This window comes from Watersipora subatra, chromosome 6 (assembly GCF_963576615.1).
Source record: "Watersipora subatra chromosome 6, tzWatSuba1.1, whole genome shotgun sequence".
Classification (NCBI taxonomy): Eukaryota; Metazoa; Bryozoa; class Gymnolaemata; order Cheilostomatida; family Watersiporidae; genus Watersipora; species Watersipora subatra.
In genome coordinates this window covers 30,528,671-30,551,078 of record NC_088713.1, presented here as the reverse complement: position 1 = coordinate 30,551,078, position 22,408 = coordinate 30,528,671, and the positions used below count along the sequence as shown (strand labels likewise).

Genomic DNA, 22,408 nt, shown 5'->3' with positions numbered 1-22,408 from the left:
CTATGTTTACTCCTTCACTTGATGTAGTTCTATGTTTACTCCTTCACTTGGTGTAGTTCTATGTTTACTCCTTTACTTGGTGTAGTTCGATGTTTACTCCTTTACTTGGTGTAGTTCTATGTTGACTCCTTCACTTAGTGTAGTTCTATGTTTACTCCTTCACTTGGTGTAGTTCTATGTTTACTCCTTCACTTAGTGTAGTTCTATGTTTACTCCTTCACTTAGTGTAGTTCTATGTTTACTCCTTTACTTGGTGTAGTTCGATGTTTACTCCTTTACTTGGTGTAGTTCTATGTTGACTCCTTCACTTAGTGTAGTTCTATGTTTACTCCTTCACTTGGTGTAGTTCTATGTTTACTCCTTCACTTGGTGTAGTTCTATGTTTACTCCTTCACTTAGTGTAGTTCTATGTTTACTCCTTTACTTGGTGTAGTTCTATGTTTACTCCTTCACTTGGTGTAGTTCTATGTTGACTCCTTCACTTGGTGTAGTTCTATGTTTACTCCTTCACTTGGTGTAGTTCTATGTTTACTCCTTTACTTAGTGTAGTTTCTATGTTGACTCCTTCACTTGGTGTAGTTCTATGTTCACTCCTTCACTTGGTGTAGTTCTATGTTTACTCCTTCACTTGGTGTAGTTCTATGTTTACTCCTTTACTTAGTGTAGTTTCTATGTTGACTCCTTCACTTGGTGTAGTTCTATGTTCACTCCTTCACTTGGTGTAGTTCTATGTTCACTCCTTCACTTGGTGTAGTTCTATGTTTACTCCTTCACTTGGTGTAGTTCTATGTTGACTCCTTCACTTGGTGTAGTTCTATGTTTACTCCTTCATTTGGTGTAGTTCTATGTTGACTCCTTCACTTGGTGTAGTTCTATGTTTACTCCTTCACTTGGTGTAGTTCTGTGTTTACTCCTTTACTTAGTGTAGTTTCTATGTTGACTCCTTCACTTGGTGTAGTTCTATGTTGACTCCTTCACTTGGTGTAGTTCTATGTTGACTCCTTCACTTGGTGTAGTTCTATGTTGACTCCTTCACTTGGTGTAGTTCTATGTTTACTCCTTCACTTGGTGTAGTTCTATGTTTACTCCTTTACTTAGTGTAGTTTCTATGTTGACTCCTTCACTTGGTGTAGTTCTATGTTCACTCCTTCACTTGGTGTAGTTCTATGTTTAATCCTTCACTTGGTGTAGTTCTATGTTTACTCCTTTACTTAGTGTAGTTTCTATGTTGACTCCTTCACTTGGTGTAGTTCTATGTTCACTCCTTCACTTGGTGTAGTTCTATGTTCACTCCTTCACTTGGTGTAGTTCTATGTTTACTCCTTCACTTGGTGTAGTTCTATGTTGACTCCTTCACTTGGTGTAGTTCTATGTTTACTCCTTCACTTGGTGTAGTTCTATGTTTACTCCTTCACTTGGTGTAGTTCTATGTTGACTCCTTCACTTGGTGTAGTTCTATGTTTACTCCTTCACTTGGTGTAGTTCTATGTTTACTCCTTTACTTAGTGTAGTTTCTATGTTGACTCCTTCACTTGGTGTAGTTCTATGTTCACTCCTTCACTTGGTGTAGTTCTATGTTTACTCCTTCACTTGGTGTAGTTCTATGTTTACTCCTTTACTTAGTGTAGTTTCTATGTTGACTCCTTCACTTGGTGTAGTTCTATGTTCACTCCTTCACTTGGTGTAGTTCTATGTTCACTCCTTCACTTGGTGTAGTTCTATGTTTACTCCTTCACTTGGTGTAGTTCTATGTTGACTCCTTCACTTGGTGTAGTTCTATGTTTACTCCTTCACTTGGTGTAGTTCTATGTTTACTCCTTCACTTGGTGTAGTTCTATGTTGACTCCTTCACTTGGTGTAGTTCTATGTTTACTCCTTCACTTGGTGTAGTTCTATGTTTACTCCTTTACTTAGTGTAGTTTCTATGTTGACTCCTTCACTTGATGTAGTTCTATGTTCACTCCTTCACTTGGTGTAGTTCTATGTTTACTCCTTCACTTGGTGTAGTTCTATGTTTACTCCTTTACTTAGTGTAGTTTCTATGTTGACTCCTTCACTTGGTGTAGTTCTATGTTCACTCCTTCACTTGGTGTAGTTCTATGTTCACTCCTTCACTTGGTGTAGTTCTATGTTTACTCCTTCACTTGGTGTAGTTCTATGTTGACTCCTTCACTTGGTGTAGTTCTATGTTGACTCCTTCACTTGGTGTAGTTCGATGTTTACTCCTTCACTTGGTGTAGTTCTATGTTTACTCCTTCACTTGGTGTAGTTCTATGTTGACTCCTTCACTTGGTGTAGTTCTATGTTTACTCCTTCACTTGGTGTAGTTCTATGTTTACTCCTTCACTTGGTGTAGTTCTATGTTTACTCCTTCACTTGGTGTAGTTTTATGTTGACTCCTTCACTTGGTGTAGTTCTATGTTGACTCCTTCACTTGGTGTAGTTCTATGTTGACTCCTTCACTTGGTGTAGTTCTATGTTTACTCCTTCACTTGGTGTAGTTCTATGTTTACTCCTTCACTTAGTGTAGTTCTATGTTGACTCCTTCACTTGGTGTAGTTCTATGTTCACTCCTTCACTTGGTGTAGTTCTATGTTTACTCCTTCACTTGGTGTAGTTCTATGTTCACTCCTTCACTTGGTGTAGTTCTATGTTTACTCCTTCACTTGGTGTAGTTCTATGTTTACTCCTTTACTTGGTGTAGTTCTGTGTTTACTCCTTCACTTGGTGTAGTTCTATGTTTACTCCTTCACTTGGTGTAGTTCTATGTTGACTCCTTCACTTGGTGTAGTTCTATGTTTACTCCTTCACTTGGTGTAGTTCTATGTTGACTCCTTCACTTGGTGTAGTTCTATGTTTACTCCTTCACTTGGTGTAGTTCTATGTTGACTCCTTTACTTGGTGTAGTTCTATGTTTACTCCTTCACTTGGTGTAGTTCTGTGTTTACTCCTTTACTTAGTGTAGTTTCTATGTTGACTCCTTCACTTGGTGTAGTTCTATGTTGACTCCTTCACTTGGTGTAGTTCTATGTTGACTCCTTCACTTGGTGTAGTTCTATGTTTACTCCTTCACTTGGTGTAGTTCTATGTTTACTCCTTTACTTAGTGTAGTTTCTATGTTGACTCCTTCACTTGGTGTAGTTCTATGTTCACTCCTTCACTTGGTGTAGTTCTATGTTTACTCCTTCACTTGGTGTAGTTCTATGTTTACTCCTTTACTTAGTGTAGTTTCTATGTTGACTCCTTCACTTGGTGTAGTTCTATGTTCACTCCTTCACTTGGTGTAGTTCTATGTTCACTCCTTCACTTGGTGTAGTTCTATGTTTACTCCTTCACTTGGTGTAGTTCTATGTTGACTCCTTCACTTGGTGTAGTTCTATGTTTACTCCTTCACTTGGTGTAGTTCTATGTTTACTCCTTCACTTGGTGTAGTTCTATGTTGACTCCTTCACTTGGTGTAGTTCTATGTTTACTCCTTCACTTGGTGTAGTTCTATGTTGACTCCTTCACTTGGTGTAGTTCTATGTTTACTCCTTCACTTGGTGTAGTTCTATGTTGACTCCTTCACTTGGTGTAGTTCTATGTTGACTCCTTCACTTGGTGTAGTTCTATGTTTACTCCTTCACTTGGTGTAGTTCTATGTTTACTCCTTTACTTGGTGTAGTTCTGTGTTGACTCCTTCACTTGGTGTAGTTCTATGTTGACTCCTTCACTTGGTGTAGTTCTATGTTTACTCCTTCACTTGGTGTAGTTCTATGTTTACTCCTTTACTTGGTGTAGTTCTGTGTTGACTCCTTCACTTGGTGTAGTTCTATGTTTACTCCTTCACTTGGTGTAGTTCTATGTTGACTCCTTCACTTGGTGTAGTTCTATGTTTACTCCTTCACTTGGTGTAGTTCTATGTTGACTCCTTCACTTGGTGTAGTTCTATGTTTACTCCTTCACTTGGTGTAGTTCTATGTTGACTCCTTCACTTGGTGTAGTTCTATGTTGACTCCTTCACTTGGTGTAGTTCTATGTTTACTCCTTCACCTGGTGTAGTTCTATGTTTACTCCTTTACTTAGTGTAGTTTCTATGTTGACTCCTTCACTTGGTGTAGTTCTATGTTGACTCCTTCACTTGGTGTAGTTCTATGTTGACTCCTTCACTTGGTGTAGTTCTATGTTGACTCCTTCACTTGGTGTAGTTCTATGTTCACTCCTTCACTTGGTGTAGTTCTATGTTTACTCCTTCACTTGGTGTAGTTCTATGTTGACTCCTTTACTTGGTGTAGTTCTATGTTTACTCCTTCACTTGGTGTAGTTCTATGTTTACTCCTTCACTTGGTGTAGTTCTATGTTTACTCCTTCACTTAGTGTAGTTCTATGTTTACTTCTTCACTTGGTGTAGTTCTATGTTTACTCCTTCACTTGGTGTAGTTCTATGTTTACTCCTTCACTTGGTGTAGTTCTATGTTTACTCCTTTACTTGGTGTAGTTCTATGTTTACTCCTTCACTTGATGTAGTTCTATGTTGACTCCTTTACTTGGTGTAGTTCTATGTTTACTCCTTCACTTGGTGTAGTTCTATGTTTACTCCTTCACTTGGTGTAGTTCTATGTTTACTCCTTCACTTAGTGTAGTTCTATGTTGACTCCTTCACTTGGTGTAGTTCTATGTTGACTCCTTCACTTGGTGTAGTTCTATGTTTACTCCTTCACTTGGTGTAGTTCTATGTTGACTCCTTCACTTGGTGTAGTTCTATGTTTACTCCTTCACTTAGTGTAGTTCTATGTTTACTTCTTCACTTGGTGTAGTTCTATGTTTACTCCTTCACTTGGTGTAGTTCTATGTTTACTCCTTTACTTGGTGTAGTTCTATGTTTACTCCTTCACTTGGTGTAGTTCTATGTTTACTCCTTCACTTGGTGTAGTTCTATGTTTACTCCTTCACTTGATGTAGTTCTATGTTGACTCCTTCACTTGGTGTAGTTCTATGTTTACTCCTTCACTTGGTGTAGTTCTATGTTTACTCCTTCACTTGGTGTAGTTCTATGTTGACTCCTTCACTTGGTGTAGTTATATGTTTACTCCTTCACTTGGTGTAGTTCTATGTTTACTCCTTCACTTGGTGTAGTTCTATGTTTACTCCTTCACTTGGTGTAGTTCTATGTTGACTCCTTCACTTGGTGTAGTTCTATGTTTACTCCTTCACTTGGTGTAGTTCTATGTTTACTCCTTCACTTGATGTAGTTCTATGTTGACTCCTTCACTTGGTGTAGTTCTATGTTTACTCCTTCACTTGGTGTAGTTCTATGTTTACTCCTTCACTTGGTGTAGTTCTATGTTTACTCCTTCACTTGGTGTAGTTCTATGTTTACTCCTTCACTTGGTGTAGTTCTATGTTTACTCCTTCACTTGATGTAGTTCTATGTTGACTCCTTCACTTGGTGTAGTTCTATGTTTACTCCTTCACTTGGTGTAGTTCTATGTTTACTCCTTCACTTGGTGTAGTTCTATGTTTACTCCTTCACTTGGTGTAGTTCTATGTTTACTCCTTCACTTGGTGTAGTTCTATGTTGACTCCTTCACTTGGTGTAGTTCTATGTTCACTCCTTCACTTGGTGTAGTTCTATGTTTACTCCTTCACTTGATGTAGTTCTATGTTTACTCCTTCACTTGGTGTAGTTCTATGTTGACTCCTTCACTTGGTGTAGTTCTATGTTTACTCCTTCACTTGGTGTAGTTCTATGTTCACTCCTTCACTTGGTGTAGTTCTATGTTGACTCCTTCACTTGGTGTAGTTCTATGTTGACTCCTTCACTTGGTGTAGTTCTATGTTTACTCCTTCACTTAGTGTAGTTCTATGTTTACTCCTTCACTTGGTGTAGTTCTATGTTTACTCCTTCACTTGATGTAGTTCTATGTTTACTCCTTCACTTAGTGTAGTTCTATGTTTACTCCTTCACTTGGTGTAGTTCTATGTTCACTCCTTCACTTGGTGTAGTTCTATGTTCACTCCTTTACTTAGTGTAGTTTCTATGTTGACTCCTTCACTTGGTGTAGTTCTATGTTTACTCCTTCACTTGGTGTAGTTCTATGTTGACTCCTTTACTTGGTGTAGTTCTATGTTTACTCCTTCACTTGGTGTAGTTCTATGTTTACTCCTTCACTTGGTGTAGTTCTATGTTTACTCCTTCACTTGGTGTAGTTCTATGTTTACTCCTTCACTTGGTGTAGTTCTATGTTTACTCCTTTACTTAGTGTAGTTCTATGTTGACTCCTTTACTTGATGTAGTTCTATGTTTACTCCTTCACTTAGTGTAGTTCTATGTTTACTCCTTCACTTGGTGTAGTTCGATGTTGACTCCTTCACTTGGTGTAGTTCTATGTTTACTTCTTCACTTGGTGTAGTTCTATGTTGACTCCTTCACTTGGTGTAGTTCTATGTTTACTCCTTCACTTGGTGTAGTTCTATGTTGACTCCTTCACTTGGTGTAGTTCTATGTTTACTCCTTTACTTGGTGTAGTTCTATGTTTACTCCTTCACTTGGTGTAGTTCTATGTTTACTCCTTCACTTGGTGTAGTTCTATGTTTACTCCTTCACTTGATGTAGTTCTATGTTGACTCTTTCACTTGGTGTAGTTCTATGTTGACTCCTTCACTTGGTGTAGTTCTATGTTTACTCCTTCACTTGGTGTAGTTCTATGTTGACTCCTTCACTTGATGTAGTTCTATGTTCACTCCTTCACTTGGTGTAGTTCTATGTTGACTCCTTTACTTGATGTAGTTCTATGTTTACTCCTTCACTTGGTGTAGTTCTATGTTGACTCCTTTACTTGGTGTAGTTCTATGTTTACTCCTTCACTTGGTGTAGTTCTTTGTTGACTCCTTCACTTGGTGTAGTTCTATGTTCACTCCTTCACTTGGTGTAGTTCTATGTTTACTCCTTTACTTAGTGTAGTTTCTATGTTGACTCCTTCACTTGGTGTAGTTCTATGTTGACTCCTTCACTTAGTGTAGTTCTATGTTTACTCCTTCACTTGGTGTAGTTCTATGTTGACTCCTTCACTTGGTGTAGTTCTATGTTGACTCCTTCACTTAGTGTAGTTCTATGTTTACTCCTTCACTTGGTGTAGTTCTATGTTTACTCCTTCACTTGGTGTAGTTCTATGTTGACTCCTTCACTTAGTGTAGTTCTATGTTGACTCCTTCACTTAGTGTAGTTCTATGTTTACTCCTTCACTTGGTGTAGTTCTATGTTTACTCCTTCACTTGGTGTAGTTCTATGTTTACTCCTGCACTTGGTGTAGTTCTATGTTGACTCCTTCACTTAGTGTAGTTCTATGTTTACTCCTTCACTTGGTGTAGTTCTATGTTTACTCCTTCACTTGGTGTAGTTCTATGTTTACTCCTTCACTTGGTGTAGTTCTATGTTTACTCCTTCACTTGGTGTAGTTCTATGTTGACTCCTTCACTTAGTGTAGTTCTATGTTTACTCCTTCACTTGGTGTAGTTCTATGTTTACTCCTTCACTTGGTGTAGTTCTATGTTTACTCCTTCACTTAGTGTAGTTCTATGTTGACTCCTTCACTTAGTGTAGTTCTATGTTTACTCCTTCACTTGGTGTAGTTCTATGTTTACTCCTTCACTTGGTGTAGTTCTATGTTTACTCCTTCACTTGGTGTAGTTCTATGTTTACTCCTTCACTTGGTGTAGTTCTATGTTTACTCCTTCACTTGGTGTAGTTCTATGTTTACTCCTTTACTTGGTGTAGTTCTATGTTTACTCCTTCACTTGGTGTAGTTCTATGTTTACTCTTTCACTTGGTGTAGTTCTATGTTTACTCCTTCACTTGGTGTAGTTCTATGTTGACTCCTTCACTTGGTGTAGTTCTATGTTGACTCCTTTACTTAGTGTAGTTCTATGTTTACTCCTTCACTTGGTGTAGTTCTATGTTTACTCCTTCATTTGGTGTAGTTCTATGTTTACTCCTTCACTTGGTGTAGTTCTATGTTGACTCCTTCACTTAGTGTAGTTCTATGTTTACTCCTTCACTTGGTGTAGTTCTATGTTGACTCCTTCACTTGGTGTAGTTCTATGTTTACTCCTTCACTTAGTGTAGTTCTATGTTTACTCCTTCACTTGGTGTAGTTCTATGTTTACTCCTTCACTTGGTGTAGTTCTATGTTTACTCCTTCACTTGGTGTAGTTCTATGTTTACTCCTTTACTTGGTGTAGTTCTATGTTTACTCCTTCACTTGGTGTAGTTCTATGTTTACTCCTTCACTTAGTGTAGTTCTATGTTTACTCCTTCACTTGGTGTAGTTCTATGTTTACTCCTTTACTTAGTGTAGTTCTATGTTTACTCCTTCACTTGGTGTAGTTCTATGTTTACTCCTTCACTTGGTGTAGTTCTATGTTTACTCCTTCACTTGGTGTAGTTCTATGTTTACTTCTTCACTTAGTGTAGTTCTATGTTTACTCCTTCACTTGATGTAGTTCTATGTTTACTCCTTCACTTGGTGTAGTTCTATGCTGACTCCTTCACTTGGTGTAGTTCTATGTTTACTCCTTCACTTAGTGTAGTTCTATGTTTACTCCTTCACTTGGTGTAGTTCTATGTTTACTTCTCCATAGTGAACAGTGCTTTAAGGCAGTGTGTTTTTAACCTTTTTTGAGCCAGGGCACATTTTTACATTTAAAAACCTTTGCAGTATATTTAATCACAATATAGTTTCTCAATTTATTTATACTCAGTCAGTGTGAAACCTGGGCTTGTTTAGATGAACACAAAGCCAATATCCTAGCACCACTCTTTATTTGAAGGTCACCTATAATTGAACGATACTGACATTCATCAGTAATCAAAGGTGCTCAATTCGCGTACTGTACTAAACGACCTGTCCGATTTTGATGGACTTGGAGTTTGTGGGCCAATATTAAATGCATTGACCATGCATCAAACACGCGAATAGACGCACCTAGATCATGGTGCCTGGATATCGAACCAACTTCATCGAGGACTGGGCATTCAATCAAAACGCTCCTATGACGTAAGTTGTGTGTTAAACTTCAGAGCACTACGAGAACTTATAAACTTTGGCAGACTCGTCGAGCAGGGACGAATCCGAAGATGCTAATCGGCAAGTCATTCAAGGTATAGACTGACCGATGCTCTGAACGGCTCTGAGGATAACAATATCCATCGTTTCAGCTCAGACGCGCGATTAAGACTGGACAGGAGTGTCTCCAACAAGCGTGGGCTAATGCTGACATCACCAATAAAATGACATTCAACTATTCGACGATGATTCTAGAGCGATTTTAGAACTAACCGACAGTTCTAGAGAATGACGAGTACTGTTGCAATAGTGATGTATCATTTAATTTTCAAAACAAGTGTCCTTTAGTGGGATATTGCTGAAAAGAAGGCGGAGCGAAGCGAAGGGGAGCCGTAGGCTACACACACACAAAAACAACAAAGTTCAACGTAGTTATGAACAAAAATAAAGTTTGCATCCAAATATCTCACCAATCCGATGAGCAGCACACACAAAAACTAAACCAATCGACAGTACCACCCATCATGTCAAACTATTCCAAGTTTTAAGTCATGTCTTGTACAACTCACTTTATGGTTTTTCAAAACTTGTCCCTATTAATTTGAGACTGCCGGATTGCTGTTTTCAAAATGGCCGCTGCTAGCCTAGTGTCCTGCTTTAACACCCCTGCAAATGGCACATGACCTTTGTTGTTTTTGTGTGTGTGTGCGTGTGTGCGTGCGTGCGTGCGTGTGTGTGTGTGTAGCCTACGGCTCGGCTTCGCCTCGCCTTCGGCAATATCCCACTAAAGGACACCTGTGATTTTCAACAACAAACATTTTATATTTGCCAGTAGTCACCATGTTATTTTGTATTATATGTTTTGTATTATATTTTTTGTTTATAATTTCATGTTGGTTGATATTTTATTATTCGTTATTCATTAAATGAAGTTTAACTTACCAAAATGTTGAGCAGCTAGTTGAAAAATTGAATGCCACCCTTTTATTGAACATCATCTCTCGTTAAACGCCATCATATAAAAAGGGTTAAAAAATAGAAGGCCATAACGTTCAAATAAAGGTTTTGCGGTAAATTACTCTTCCAGTCTTTACACGAAGTACACCGTGCAATGACATGATATTTACAGAGAATGAATAGTAAAATTTGTAAGTTGTAAAAATTAAATTTTAAAAAAGGTACTTCGAGAAATTTATCACGGTACACCTGGCAATCTCTCATGGCACTAATGCGCCGCGGCACAGTGATTGAAAATCACTGCTTAATGATGACACAGAGAGATAGTAGTAGTAGAGAGGCAGTAGTGATAAAAGGTACTTTCTTGTAATTAAAATAATTAAAATTGAATGAAAAACATTTTAGAAAGGTTTTAGCGTGTTTGTGGACAATAGCTACTGACTCTAAAACTATGCTAACTGCGCTAACATTAACCCGTGCTATACATTAACCCGTGCTATACATTAACCCGTGCTATGAACCCGTGCATACATTAACCTGTGCATACAATAACCTGTGCTATGGTATAAATGAATATATGGATATATGCGTTAGGGTTTGGAGCCGGCTCCTCCTCTGGCAGTCAGAATCTTAAAGGGGGTGGAGTTGAGTACTTGTGCCTGCCTTTTGACCCCGAGTGGAACAAGTATGATATGAAGAATGACTCGTACGCCTACTCCTGGGTAAGTCTTTACCATTAATTATAACCTTGCATTCTTCATCACAATCTATGTTATATCGTGGGGTGGTGACTGATCTCTGACCGATCGACGAGATCAAAGCCCGGTCAGAGAGGGAAGCCGACCACGGGGTGACTGACGCCTTGACTCGTCAGAGGACATGGCCCTCTGTAACACTTCCAGTCAACCGAGGGGCGGCCGCTGATTTGACCTTGCTACCGAGGGGAGTAGCCGAGCAACCATGAGGAGCTATAAAAGAAGCAACCAATAGTCGAGCGCCCGGAAGTCTCACATTGTGAGGTTTACTGTATGTTCATTGCATCTTCAACTGTACTCTTATATTTATACCGTAAAACCTCTAACTGAACGCCATGGCGCTGTGATTTTAAACCCTTTTTATAGTGGCGTTCAATTGAAGGTGATGTTCAAATAGAGGCTGGCGTTGTATTTTTCAAATGGCTCGTCAGATTTTTGCGAAGATAAATTTAGCCTTTTTACAGCCAAAGCTAATGTCGCCTATACTTGACCTCTCTTTTCGGTGGCGAGACATTAAACCCTTTGAATGCAGTAAATCCGTTAACTTACCTCCAACTTGTCAAAGATCTCTTCATAAATATGCATTGGGAAACCGAGAATTATCTCTACCAGTTGATACATATTGCTAGCCGTTAAACTGTGAAGATATTATAGCCTGATATTATATTAAAGCTTTCAATTTTTATTTCATTTTAAATTTGAAGACATATTTTTATTTTACATCTATAGTTACCAATGTTGCATTCAAAACTCATTGCACTCATCGATATGTTTGCTACAGTTTGCAGCCAAAACTATCCTTTTATGTGCAATAGAATAGGAGTTACGTGCATTGATCAATTGTATGATCAAATTACAGCAATAATGCTATTAAATAATCTGCTATAAATCTGCAAACTTATAAGTTATATAACTAGAAATTTCACTGTCATACAGCCCACGACCAAAGTTATATTGGAAAAAGAAAGGGTACTGATGGTTGAGAAATGCAATATTAGCAGTCAAATAGGATAACTGCAATGGTAGCTGTAATGTACTGGGTGTGGGTGTTATTATATACAACAAATAGCAATAATGAAAGGAAAAGATTATATGTTTATATCTCTCCTGCAAAAAGAGAAATGCAATATTGGCCAATATTAGAAGCAAAATGCACTGATATTATTAGAATAACCAAAACTATTTATATAGTAATAATATAAAACAAAAGCACAATTTTTTTTACATTTCAAAACGGCATAGCTAACAATATCACGAAGTTGTGATATTTATATAGATTTTTAGAAAATCTGTACTACGTAGTCATTGTTGCGTAGTCATCCAAACTTATAATTAATTATTGTAATAATCTCATAAGAAACGTTAAAAAAATATCTTCGTCATTTGCTTTACTGACACTGCGTTGGACGTCAGTTAGAATGCGAAAGTATTCAAATACCAAAGTACTCAAATGTGTCGGCAATTGAAAATGAAAAAATTGAAATCGGCAAGAATGAAACGATTTCTGTACTCCTATGTTAATTGCCGAAACCTTGGGAATAATGCTGTAGACTGGTGAAAAGTGCACGCTTTTTTCGTGAAATGCGCAAGACTTTATCGTTCTATTCTCTGTCACCCGGCGTTTCAATTTCCGGTCTTAACTTTTATTAATCCAAGCTTTTCAAGCGTTTTGTGGCGACTTTCGTCCAAAAAAATCTGTCTATTTGTGTAGAATCCGATCAGATGGGTTAGTTTTAGGAATTTGCGGTAACCTTTCAAAGGCTTGGTAACATATTTAAATAGGTTTATATGCGTTTTGTATCATTATTATACTTAAATGACTTTACTGAAAAATAGTTAAATTTTTTGATAGGATTTCGTTGCAAGGGTTTGGCGACGGCCGTTAACGAATAGTTTTTCGGGAGTTGTGTGCACATGTGCATTTATCATAATTCTCCCAATCAATCGTTTCACTCTTGTTTGGCCACGGGATGATAATCTATCAAATGCTGCAAGTATATATATTTATGAACAAGCGACATAAACGAACCACACTTATAATGCATGCAGAAACAAAAATTAACGTTTTTTGCATCATTTGCTCGACTAGTTGCATTCTGATTATTGTTTTCGATGAAATGAACATCCACTCGGTGACCAATATCTTCGACAATGTCTTCAAACATCAACTTTTCTTCTGCACTGCCTAACTAGTTGTATCTATGTCGTAACAATTTTTTGGCTGAGTAAAACCTTTGCTCACTGTATTTAGCACAAATGCAATGCCTAAAAGTTTTGCTCGCTAAACTAAAACTAGTTTGCCTAAAACTAGTCATTCATCTACCGTCTATCATTCATCGTAAATGTAAACCATTTTTCATATACATGTACTTCGACATATCAAGACCGTGTTAAACAAGGAATTACAATTAGCCAGATACAGTTATTAATCATTTCTATGGTGTTGCTTTCACAGTTCTAACGGAAAACAAGCTAAAAGCGTGGAGTTAGACAACGAAAGAATTGATTGTTATTGATGTAAAAGAATCGTTATTTGTACGATTTTGTGGACACTTTTTTATGGATCCTTTGATGTTATGGGTTCATAAAGATCAGAGGTAGTCACAGTGGCGATCAAATGGAAGTGGGGTTCAAATATAGGGTGGTGCTCTTTTTTCAACCATTCTCTCGTAGTGGCGGTCAAATAGAGGTGGCGTTCAATTAGAGGTTTTACGGCATATCTACGCTATAACTGTATGGTATATCTATTTTATATCTATGGTATAACTGTGTGGTATATATATGTTTATCTATGGAATAACTGTAAGGTACATCTATGTTATATTTATGGTATCACTATATGATATAACTATGTTATATCTCCGGTATAACTGTATGTTATATCTATAGTATAACTATATGGTATATCTATTTTATATCTGTGGTATAACTGTGTGGTATATCTATGTTTTATTTATGGAATAACTGTAAGGTACATCTATGTTATATTTATGGTATCACTATATGATATAGCTATGTTATATCTATGGTATAACTGTATGTTATATCTATGGTATAACTATATAGTATATCTATTTTTATCTGTGGTATAACTGTGTGGTATATCTAGGTTTTATCTATGGAGTAACTGTAAGGTACATCTGTTTTTATATCTGTGGTATAACTGTATGGTAAATCTATTTTATATCTATAGTATTACTGTATGGTATATCAATTTTATATCTATGGTATTAATGTATGATATATCTATGGTATTACTGTATGATATATCTATGTTATATCTATAGTATAACTATATGGTATATCTATGTTATGTCTGTAGTATAACTGTATGGTATAGTGCTGGGCATGAGTACTTCTTGGCTTACGGGTTTTTCGGGTATCCGGTATCCGGTTTGTTAAGCCTGGTTCCCATATCGATTGCGTGACTTCGGCGGTAACATGCGCAGCAAAACGCTTGCGGCGCTAGGCGGCATCTGTTCACATAAAAGCCACATCGTTAATAATATCGTAAACATAATTTCGTAATCAAATAAATTGTTCGCTCGCCATACCGTTTCTATAATGGTGACCTTTAACCGTACAGTGCATTTCGGGAAGATTTTACCTGCGGCCTTTTGCGAAATTTGAACAGCGCTAAACAGTTGCGTTGCCGCCGGCTACTACCGGCGGTCCTCGGCGGTACCTGGCGTGTACGTTCCCATTTCACCGCCAATAGCCTGCGGTGCTGTCGCCGGTGCTTTGCGACGTATATGGGAACCAGGCTTTAATACGGGTTGTATGTCTACTGCCTTCCGTGCTAGATTTTCGGCTGGAGGGGACAACTCCATACTAATAGTATATCATTTTTAATATAGACACAGGTTATGAGCAAAAATTAGAAGAATATCCTTGTAACTAAACTGTGTGCTGTTCATAATATGCGGTGCACCTTACTCTCAGGCTAATCTTGTTCTATATACAGACGGTCCCTACTTATGAACATTCGAGTTACGAACAACGGTACAAATGAACAGGTCTGCGCGTAGGCACTACTCAGAAGCACCACCCAGCATCCACCTTTCTCTGCCCAGTTCGTTGCAGTGCATAAGTGCGTGAACGTATCTCCAGTGTGCAAAGAACTTTTTTATTTTTACTGCACGTATTGTAAAGGGATTTGCCGGCCTTTACTTGGCACGATCTAGACTAATAAATAAAGAGAAGAGAGTGCGTGTAGTTGCATTCAGCTTTTAATTAGCGAAGGAAATTTCACTAGCCGAGGAGCTAGTGAAATTAGCTAGTACGGCTATCTGCTCTGCTCAACTAAGTGAGCGCCCTCCTTTATATACAATAATATCAACCGTTCTGGCTAATGGCAAACGGTAAGAACAGCGGCTAAAAAGGTGAATCAATAGGACCGCTCGTGCTTTGGTATGACAACAATATAAGTAACGATAAGTGATAGTGTGATGACGGGATATCAGATATAACAATAGCATAACGAGTAAAACAACGATATAATAAAAAGACAACACATACAAAAAAATAAGACAACAATGATAAGTGATAGCATAATGATGAAAGCAATGATATACAGCCCCAAAGGATAGCCGACGGCGCTCATATGGGCGGGGTTTAATTATGAAGCTCTGTTGGGATTAACCCGAACACGGCACCCGAACAAACAAATATGCTGAATAAAGCACCTTGTAAATTTACGAATATTATGAACTATAGTGGTTATTTTACTTATCTGTTAAATTCATTTTGTTGTCAAATAAATATAGTATCCCAATATTGTCACCGTTATGATCAGTCAGTTGCCATTCACAAGCATTCGTGATATTAATAGTCAATCGTAAAATAGCTCAAATTCGGTTTTGCATTTAGATTTTGAGTATGAAAACTACACTGCACAGCTTTGCCTGCTGTCCCATCTTATTGGCAAGGTAAAACAATGTGAAACCGATGAAAGACTTTGTCATTTTATATTAGGGGTGGCAAAATATTAATCAAAAACTAGAAAAAAAATGCCGTTGTTCGGGTAATTATATTCAACTTTAGGCATATACTACGACCTTTACTAATTTTAAAATTACTAAAAGTAGGTAATTTGAAATGTTTTATTTTGATTAGATACATTATTTTGGTTAGGTATTACCCCTACATTGCAGAAATTCAATGTTTGCTATTGTGACCCGCGGGGTCTACTGGCTGAATAAGCTAATGAAACGATAACAGCGATTCGTGTTTTCTAAAACCTAACAAGGCAACGCGACCGCCCCGCGAGAGTTGTGTTTGCTTTGAAACCCAGGCTAGCACAATCCTAATAGAGCTCCATCATTAAACCACGCCCATATGATAGCCGTCGGCTATCCTTTTGGGCTGTATATCATTGATGAAAGCAACAATATAATAAAAAGGACAAGACATACAATAAATAAGAAATGCAGTGTCATGGCCCGGCGTCTACCAAAGTATTATCTCCATTTTATTAAATAGTTTTTTCGGTACAAACCAATACAGGTTACTTATACAAGCCTTAAACATACTTATATAAACCTTCAATATACTTATATAGGCCTTAAACATAAATTATAATACAAAGTATAGCACTGAAGCAACTTACGAACAAATTCACCTTACGAACAATCGTTCGGAACGTAACTCGTTCGTAGGTTGGGAACCGTCTGTATACTTGATTTGCAATTATTAGTAAAAAAACTTGTTTTTATTTAATAACTACACAAATTCTGATGGTTGAAAACAGTCTTTCACTAGCAACACTCGAAGCTTGAGTGCACAAATATTTCTTAGCAAGCTTTGCGAGGCAAGGAAAGGAAGTTTCATGCTGGCTCCACCAAGTCAAAGGGTCAGAGTCTTTTTCAGCCACTGTCGGTAGACTTGTGTATAATGAAACTTCTTTGCTAAGCCGGTCACCGCAGGCAGTAGTAAGAGCAGGCGGAGTAGTGAGAGCATTAAGATACGCTCCCCAACTTTTGCGTTTTGCTGAAGCTGTCTGCCACCACTTAGCTGGTGGTGGCAGACTCTAGTGTGATTGTTTCTCGTACATCTGGAGCCAGCTGTTCACACTCACGAAGTATAATTTCTGTTACACTCTCATTGTGGGTAGCTGTGAATCTAAAATTTCCAAAAGAAACCTTCGCAACTTGTTATAGTACAAGTTTTCTACAAATGATTAAAGTATCATGTATCAGAAAAATGTTATTTTTATCCTGTAGAGGACAGCACTGTTTCAAAAGCTTTGTACCTGCAGTGTAGCCTATGCTATGTATTGTGTAGCTACATGTATGTCACACTGAAATGCAGGTGGAATTTGTTCACCTTGGAAAAAACCTCCAAAAACAGTATAGGGGAAAAAGTAAGCATAGTCATGCCCTTCCCAACTCTACATCACTAAAAGGTTTCACTTCTATTTTTCTTGAAATAGTGGTTAAATGTTATTTTTGGCCACAAAATTTGGTTATTTAAACATCTAATTTTTAATAAAAGGCCCTTCAAATAGTATAATGGCAGAGAATATGTTTAATTTACATTTGGTCATATGTGTTATAGTAATTTTTAAAACACATTCATATTAGGTGCTTAGGATTGTAGTGGCAATCTTCATATTAACAGTACATGTTTACAAAACCTACCTGATAGCATGTCAGTAAAAGGCGCCACATGTTTTAAAGGGCTTCTGATGGCTTCTAAGGTAGCCAAATCCTCTCCTGTTGGTATTAAATGGGTGTGCTTTTTATCGGCTGAAAGCACTTTCCTCACAGCACACTCTTGCTCAAGAAAGCGATTGATCATCGCAAACTTTGAGCCCCATCTTGTAGGGCATTCGTTTAGCAAACAGTGTTTTGGCAGATGGAGTTTTTCTTGAGCAGCCTCTAGAAGATGACTCTTCTTATGTGAGTGATCAAAGTGGGTCGCCACCTTTTGACAGCTTGAAATAGCTTTATCTATTGCCTCGTCACCCTTCTTCAGTGCATTTACAACTGCTAGATTAAGGCGGTCACCAAAACATGATATTCTGGCCCAACCTCTAATGCATTGCAAACAATCACAACTAGGTATACTAGTCAGCATTCACTGTACTCTTTGCTTATCAAGGATTGAATTTGAATCAATTTACTTATAAATGGAAATAGCAGACTAAACATGAACAAAAGGCTTCGTTTTTTCAATCTATATATAGCAGCTATAACTGTTCAACTGCTGTTACAAGAAATTTTTCACAATCAAGAGGGCGAATTTGGGGGTCACAAACAATAAAATTTAGTGTGAAATTAGTTACCTCCATCTCTGCATGCTTTGATGATGCTAGCAGCATTATCAGTGGAAATAGCAGTCAACTTAGCCTCATCCAGCCCCCAGTCTTCAATTACCCAGATGATGCCAGCTTTTAGCTTTTCAGAGGTATGATCTTCAGGGGCATGTAAAACCTAGCAAAATATAATAATTTACGATGTGTTCTTTAAATTATGGGATTGCCACTTTCAGTCATTTGATTTGAAAGTGTAACACTTTTCACTCGAGCTTTTCTTGCTAAAACTAATTACAAAACAATAGCATAATGCATCACTCTGTTGTTGAGATAAGATAACATTTGGTGTTGAGTAGAATTAAAATTTACTAAAAGTTACTTTGTTCAGCTATACTACTGAAATACGCTTAACCAATACAAGAACCTCACTAAAAATTAATTTTTATTAGCAATGAGTTCGAAATTCCTAAGCAAATGCATATCCTAATTATAGCTACGCATCTAAAATTTGGTTAGTTGGTTTGCGATATAGGCGCTGTGATGAGGTTTATTCTAAAAAACTCAATTTTAATAACGCTACAAATTTGCATTACGATGCCGCATATTGATGTTGAAACATATATCTGCAAGCATCTTGACTGTCATCACCAGTCAGAGATAAAATGAATGGTAAACCCACAGTAAGGTGCCCTAGTGCGTGAGCTCCACATGTCCGTAGTAGCAGCATAAAACTGAGCAGTGCCAACCTCCTGTTTAATGGTGCCATACACATTGTCATACAACTCAGGGATGGCTGAGCGACTGAAGTGATGTCGACTCGGAATGGAATACCTAGCAAACATGGAAAATCAAGACTAATTGCAAACAACATGGCATTCACTGGTGTGAACTAATAATGATAACTGTGAGGCCAAAACACATTTTCTAATTTTTATATTGATCCTAATATTTCATAACTGCAAAGTTACACCGTCAGAGAAAAGCAACATATATAATTAAATAAAAATTACATTATATTTGCAAATATTCCTATATCAAGTAGTATTTATATTAATATAGTATGCCACATTTCATGAAAAATGGTCACACACAAAAGCAGTTTTATCAATCTATAAATATTACATGTATAGCTACCAAACACTAATGGTCCCAGAACTGGCATGTGGTGGAATTACAAAGAAGCCTAACATATTATATTTTACTGTCATACCTTCTATCAAACTCAGCAGTCATTGCTTTGAAACCTTCTTTTTCAACAGCATATGCTGGAAAACCATCTTTACAAATATAGTGAGTTATTGCAGAAGTCAGCTTCCGATGTTGAGCGCTGTTTCTTCCGTAGGGTTCCGTAAAAGATGATAAGATAGATCGCTGTCATTTTGTTTTTTCGCAAGGAAAATGGTAGCGACGCTAGAACTAGGTTTGGCTCCTTGGCAAACAATAGGAGTTTGAAATGCAGCTAGATCTGAGTAGTCGTCATCATTATCGATGAGAATAGGTGCAGATTTAACAAATTTAAACTTACCAACAGAAAAGGTCTAACAAAAATGGTATAAACAAAATGCACTCGCTATTGAATGAGTTTTAAATATAAAAATAGTATATGTCAAACCTTGTAAAGTGGTAGCAACAACTAAGGATGTTGTAGTTGACTGGCTGCAAAGGCTTTCATCGTCATCAATTTTTGACTGAGATGGATGCACAAATTCTTTTAGTTTGGAGGCAGCAGATTCCCTAGCTGCTTTGAAGTTTAATTGCCTGTTTTTAGCAGTACCAACAACGTCTTGCCTCTCAAGCCATTGTTTAGGATGAATCTGTTGCATATGCCTTCTCATGGAACTCGTAGAGCCACAACTATGCTTCAACGTTGAATTATACAAAAGGCATCTAACTGTCTTCATGCCATCAGTAATAGCAATGCTGTCTTTCGCAAAAAATTTCCAAAGATCGGACATAGCTTGAAATTTACAATAATTCTACTCAATTTATTTATTTTACTATATTCTATCGAGCTATACTCGTGTACAGCTGTACACGAGTACAGCTGTACTCGTGTACAGCTGTACACGAGTATAGCTGTACACGAGTACAGCTGTACACGAGTACAGCTGTACCTGCAACTTTCGCAGGTGCGTTGTTAAACCTGCGCTCATTGCGCAGGCGCACTAGGCCAGGTTTTTGTCCACTTTACTCGACGGATCGGTTTACCAAAACTCGAACTCGAAAGGCAAAGCCCGAACCCGCAAGACCGAAATCTCTATTACCCGATACTCGAGAGAAAATAAACCCGCGAGTTCAACGAGTCTTCATACCCGTGCCCAGCATTAGTATGGTATATCTATGTCATATCTATAGTATTACTGCACTGTTTATACAAGAGTGCAGCAGACATCCCTAACTAACCTCCATCTGTTACAGATATATGTGGTATGGTATATCTATGTCATATCTACATGTATAGTATTACTGCATTGTTTATACAAGTGTGCAGTAGACATCCCTAACTAACCTCCATCTCTTACAGATATATGCGGCTGAGTACTTGTCGTATGAAGAGCTGAATATTTTTCCAGCCAAGACCCATGGCCACAACATGGCCTGCAGTGTATGTCTCGCACCTCGCTCAACACAAGTTAGTCTTTCTTCTTTACACATTTATAACTCTAGGATCATGTCTGTGTTAAATAAAAGGCTAGATAGATAAAAAAAGATGCTGGTTTTCCCTGCTCACTGTTTGGGGTGTGTTAAATGCTTCATAGGCTGTTTAGGCTATGTAGTCATGTCGGAGTTGTCCTCTCAACAATAATTCGCCAACTATGTGTATCGATGCCATTGTCAAGTCAGCGCGAATGTCGAGAAGAGTATCAGCTGTCAAGCCTTTCCGAAGGTTCTCCAAGCTTCCAAAGCCGATGCAAATTGCACCACTTCGGCGATGACGATTGGCCATCACCGATTGCTCAATTTATATTTTCTTTCATGACGATTCCTGTGGGGCTAGTATTTCATTGTTACTGCCACATTATATAATGAGTATGATATACCATGAACTATTTGCTGATATAAACACGGATGTGTTTGTGATAGTGTGAACATTGCTTTCACAGACGATCATCGAAGTATAGTGTGATTAGGATATATATATATTCTTATATATTCTTCACATATATATATATGTGATCAGAATATATATATATATTCTTATATATTCTTCACATATATATATATGTGATTAGAATATATATATATATTCTTATATATTCTTCACATATATATATATATGTGATCAGAATATATATATATATACAGTCAAACATGGATAACTCGCCCCTTGATAGCTCGAACATTTGATTAACTCAAACGGATTTGTTTGGTACGTTCCCACGCAATGATAAATTGCTTTGGATAACTCGACTTCAACATCATTAACTCAAACAGTTTTTTGTCCAACGGCTACCGAGACGGTTGTTATCACTTCAGAATATCACTTTTTCCGAGCCATAGAGATAAAAATCAACTTTTAGTAGCTTTTAGACGTCGTTATTACCATCATCAGCAAAATGTTTTTGTTAACGACTTTGGTTGGAAAAAATTAAATTTTACCGAACATCCGCTTTGCACTAGCCCTTTGAATGCAAGGAAAAGCAAGGATAACCTTCGGATAAACTTGAAGTAAAATCGGCAAAATTGATGTTGATTAAAACGCTCAAGAGATGTCTTTTTTTCTGAGCTTTTTTTCTTTTGTGATCAAGTTTTGCCAATTTTAGCCTGAGAACCTCCTGGCAGACACGTCACCTAAAACAACAAACAAATCTCAAGTGATGGAAAAATATCTTTAGGCCTACTGTACTTTTTGATAAAAAATTTTAAAACTTTACACGAGAGGCCCTTTAACCTGCAACAAGCTATCTATGCTTTTGATTTATATATAGTTTGCATATGTTCATATATCTACTGATAAATACATGCACTTGTGACAGTGCTCTGATAACTTGAACGCTCTGAATACTCGAACACTTTCGCTCAGTCTCGTGAAGTTTGAGTTATTCGAGTTTCACTGTATCAGTGTTTTATTATATACAGTGAAACACGGATAACTCAAACTTCAAGGGACCAAGCAAAAGTGTTCGAGTTATTAGAGCGTTCAAGTTATCAGGACAGTCATAAGTGCACGTATTATCAGTAGATACATGTACATATACAAACTATATATCAATCAAAAGCATAGATTGCTTGTTGCAAGTTAAAGGGTCTCTCGTGTGAAGTTTTAAATATTTTTAATCAGAAAGTATAGATATTTTTCTATCACTTGAGATTTGTTTGTTGCTTTAGGTGACGTGACTGCCAGGACGTTCTCAGATTAAAATTGGCAAAACTTGATCACGGTTAAAACGCTCAGA

At 37.5% G+C, this 22,408-nt stretch overlaps 1 protein-coding gene across 1 annotated transcript in view; it reads left to right on the top strand.

The window, feature by feature from the left end:
* Positions 1-22,408, top strand: part of LOC137398593 (uncharacterized) — a 46,116-nt gene that overhangs the window by 20,320 nt on the left and 3,388 nt on the right. The window contains exons 4-5 of the mRNA XM_068084754.1: positions 10,596-10,723; positions 20,536-20,643. Of these exons, the coding sequence (XP_067940855.1) occupies positions 10,596-10,723; positions 20,536-20,643 (236 nt within the window). The remainder of the gene's footprint in view (positions 1-10,595; positions 10,724-20,535; positions 20,644-22,408) is intronic.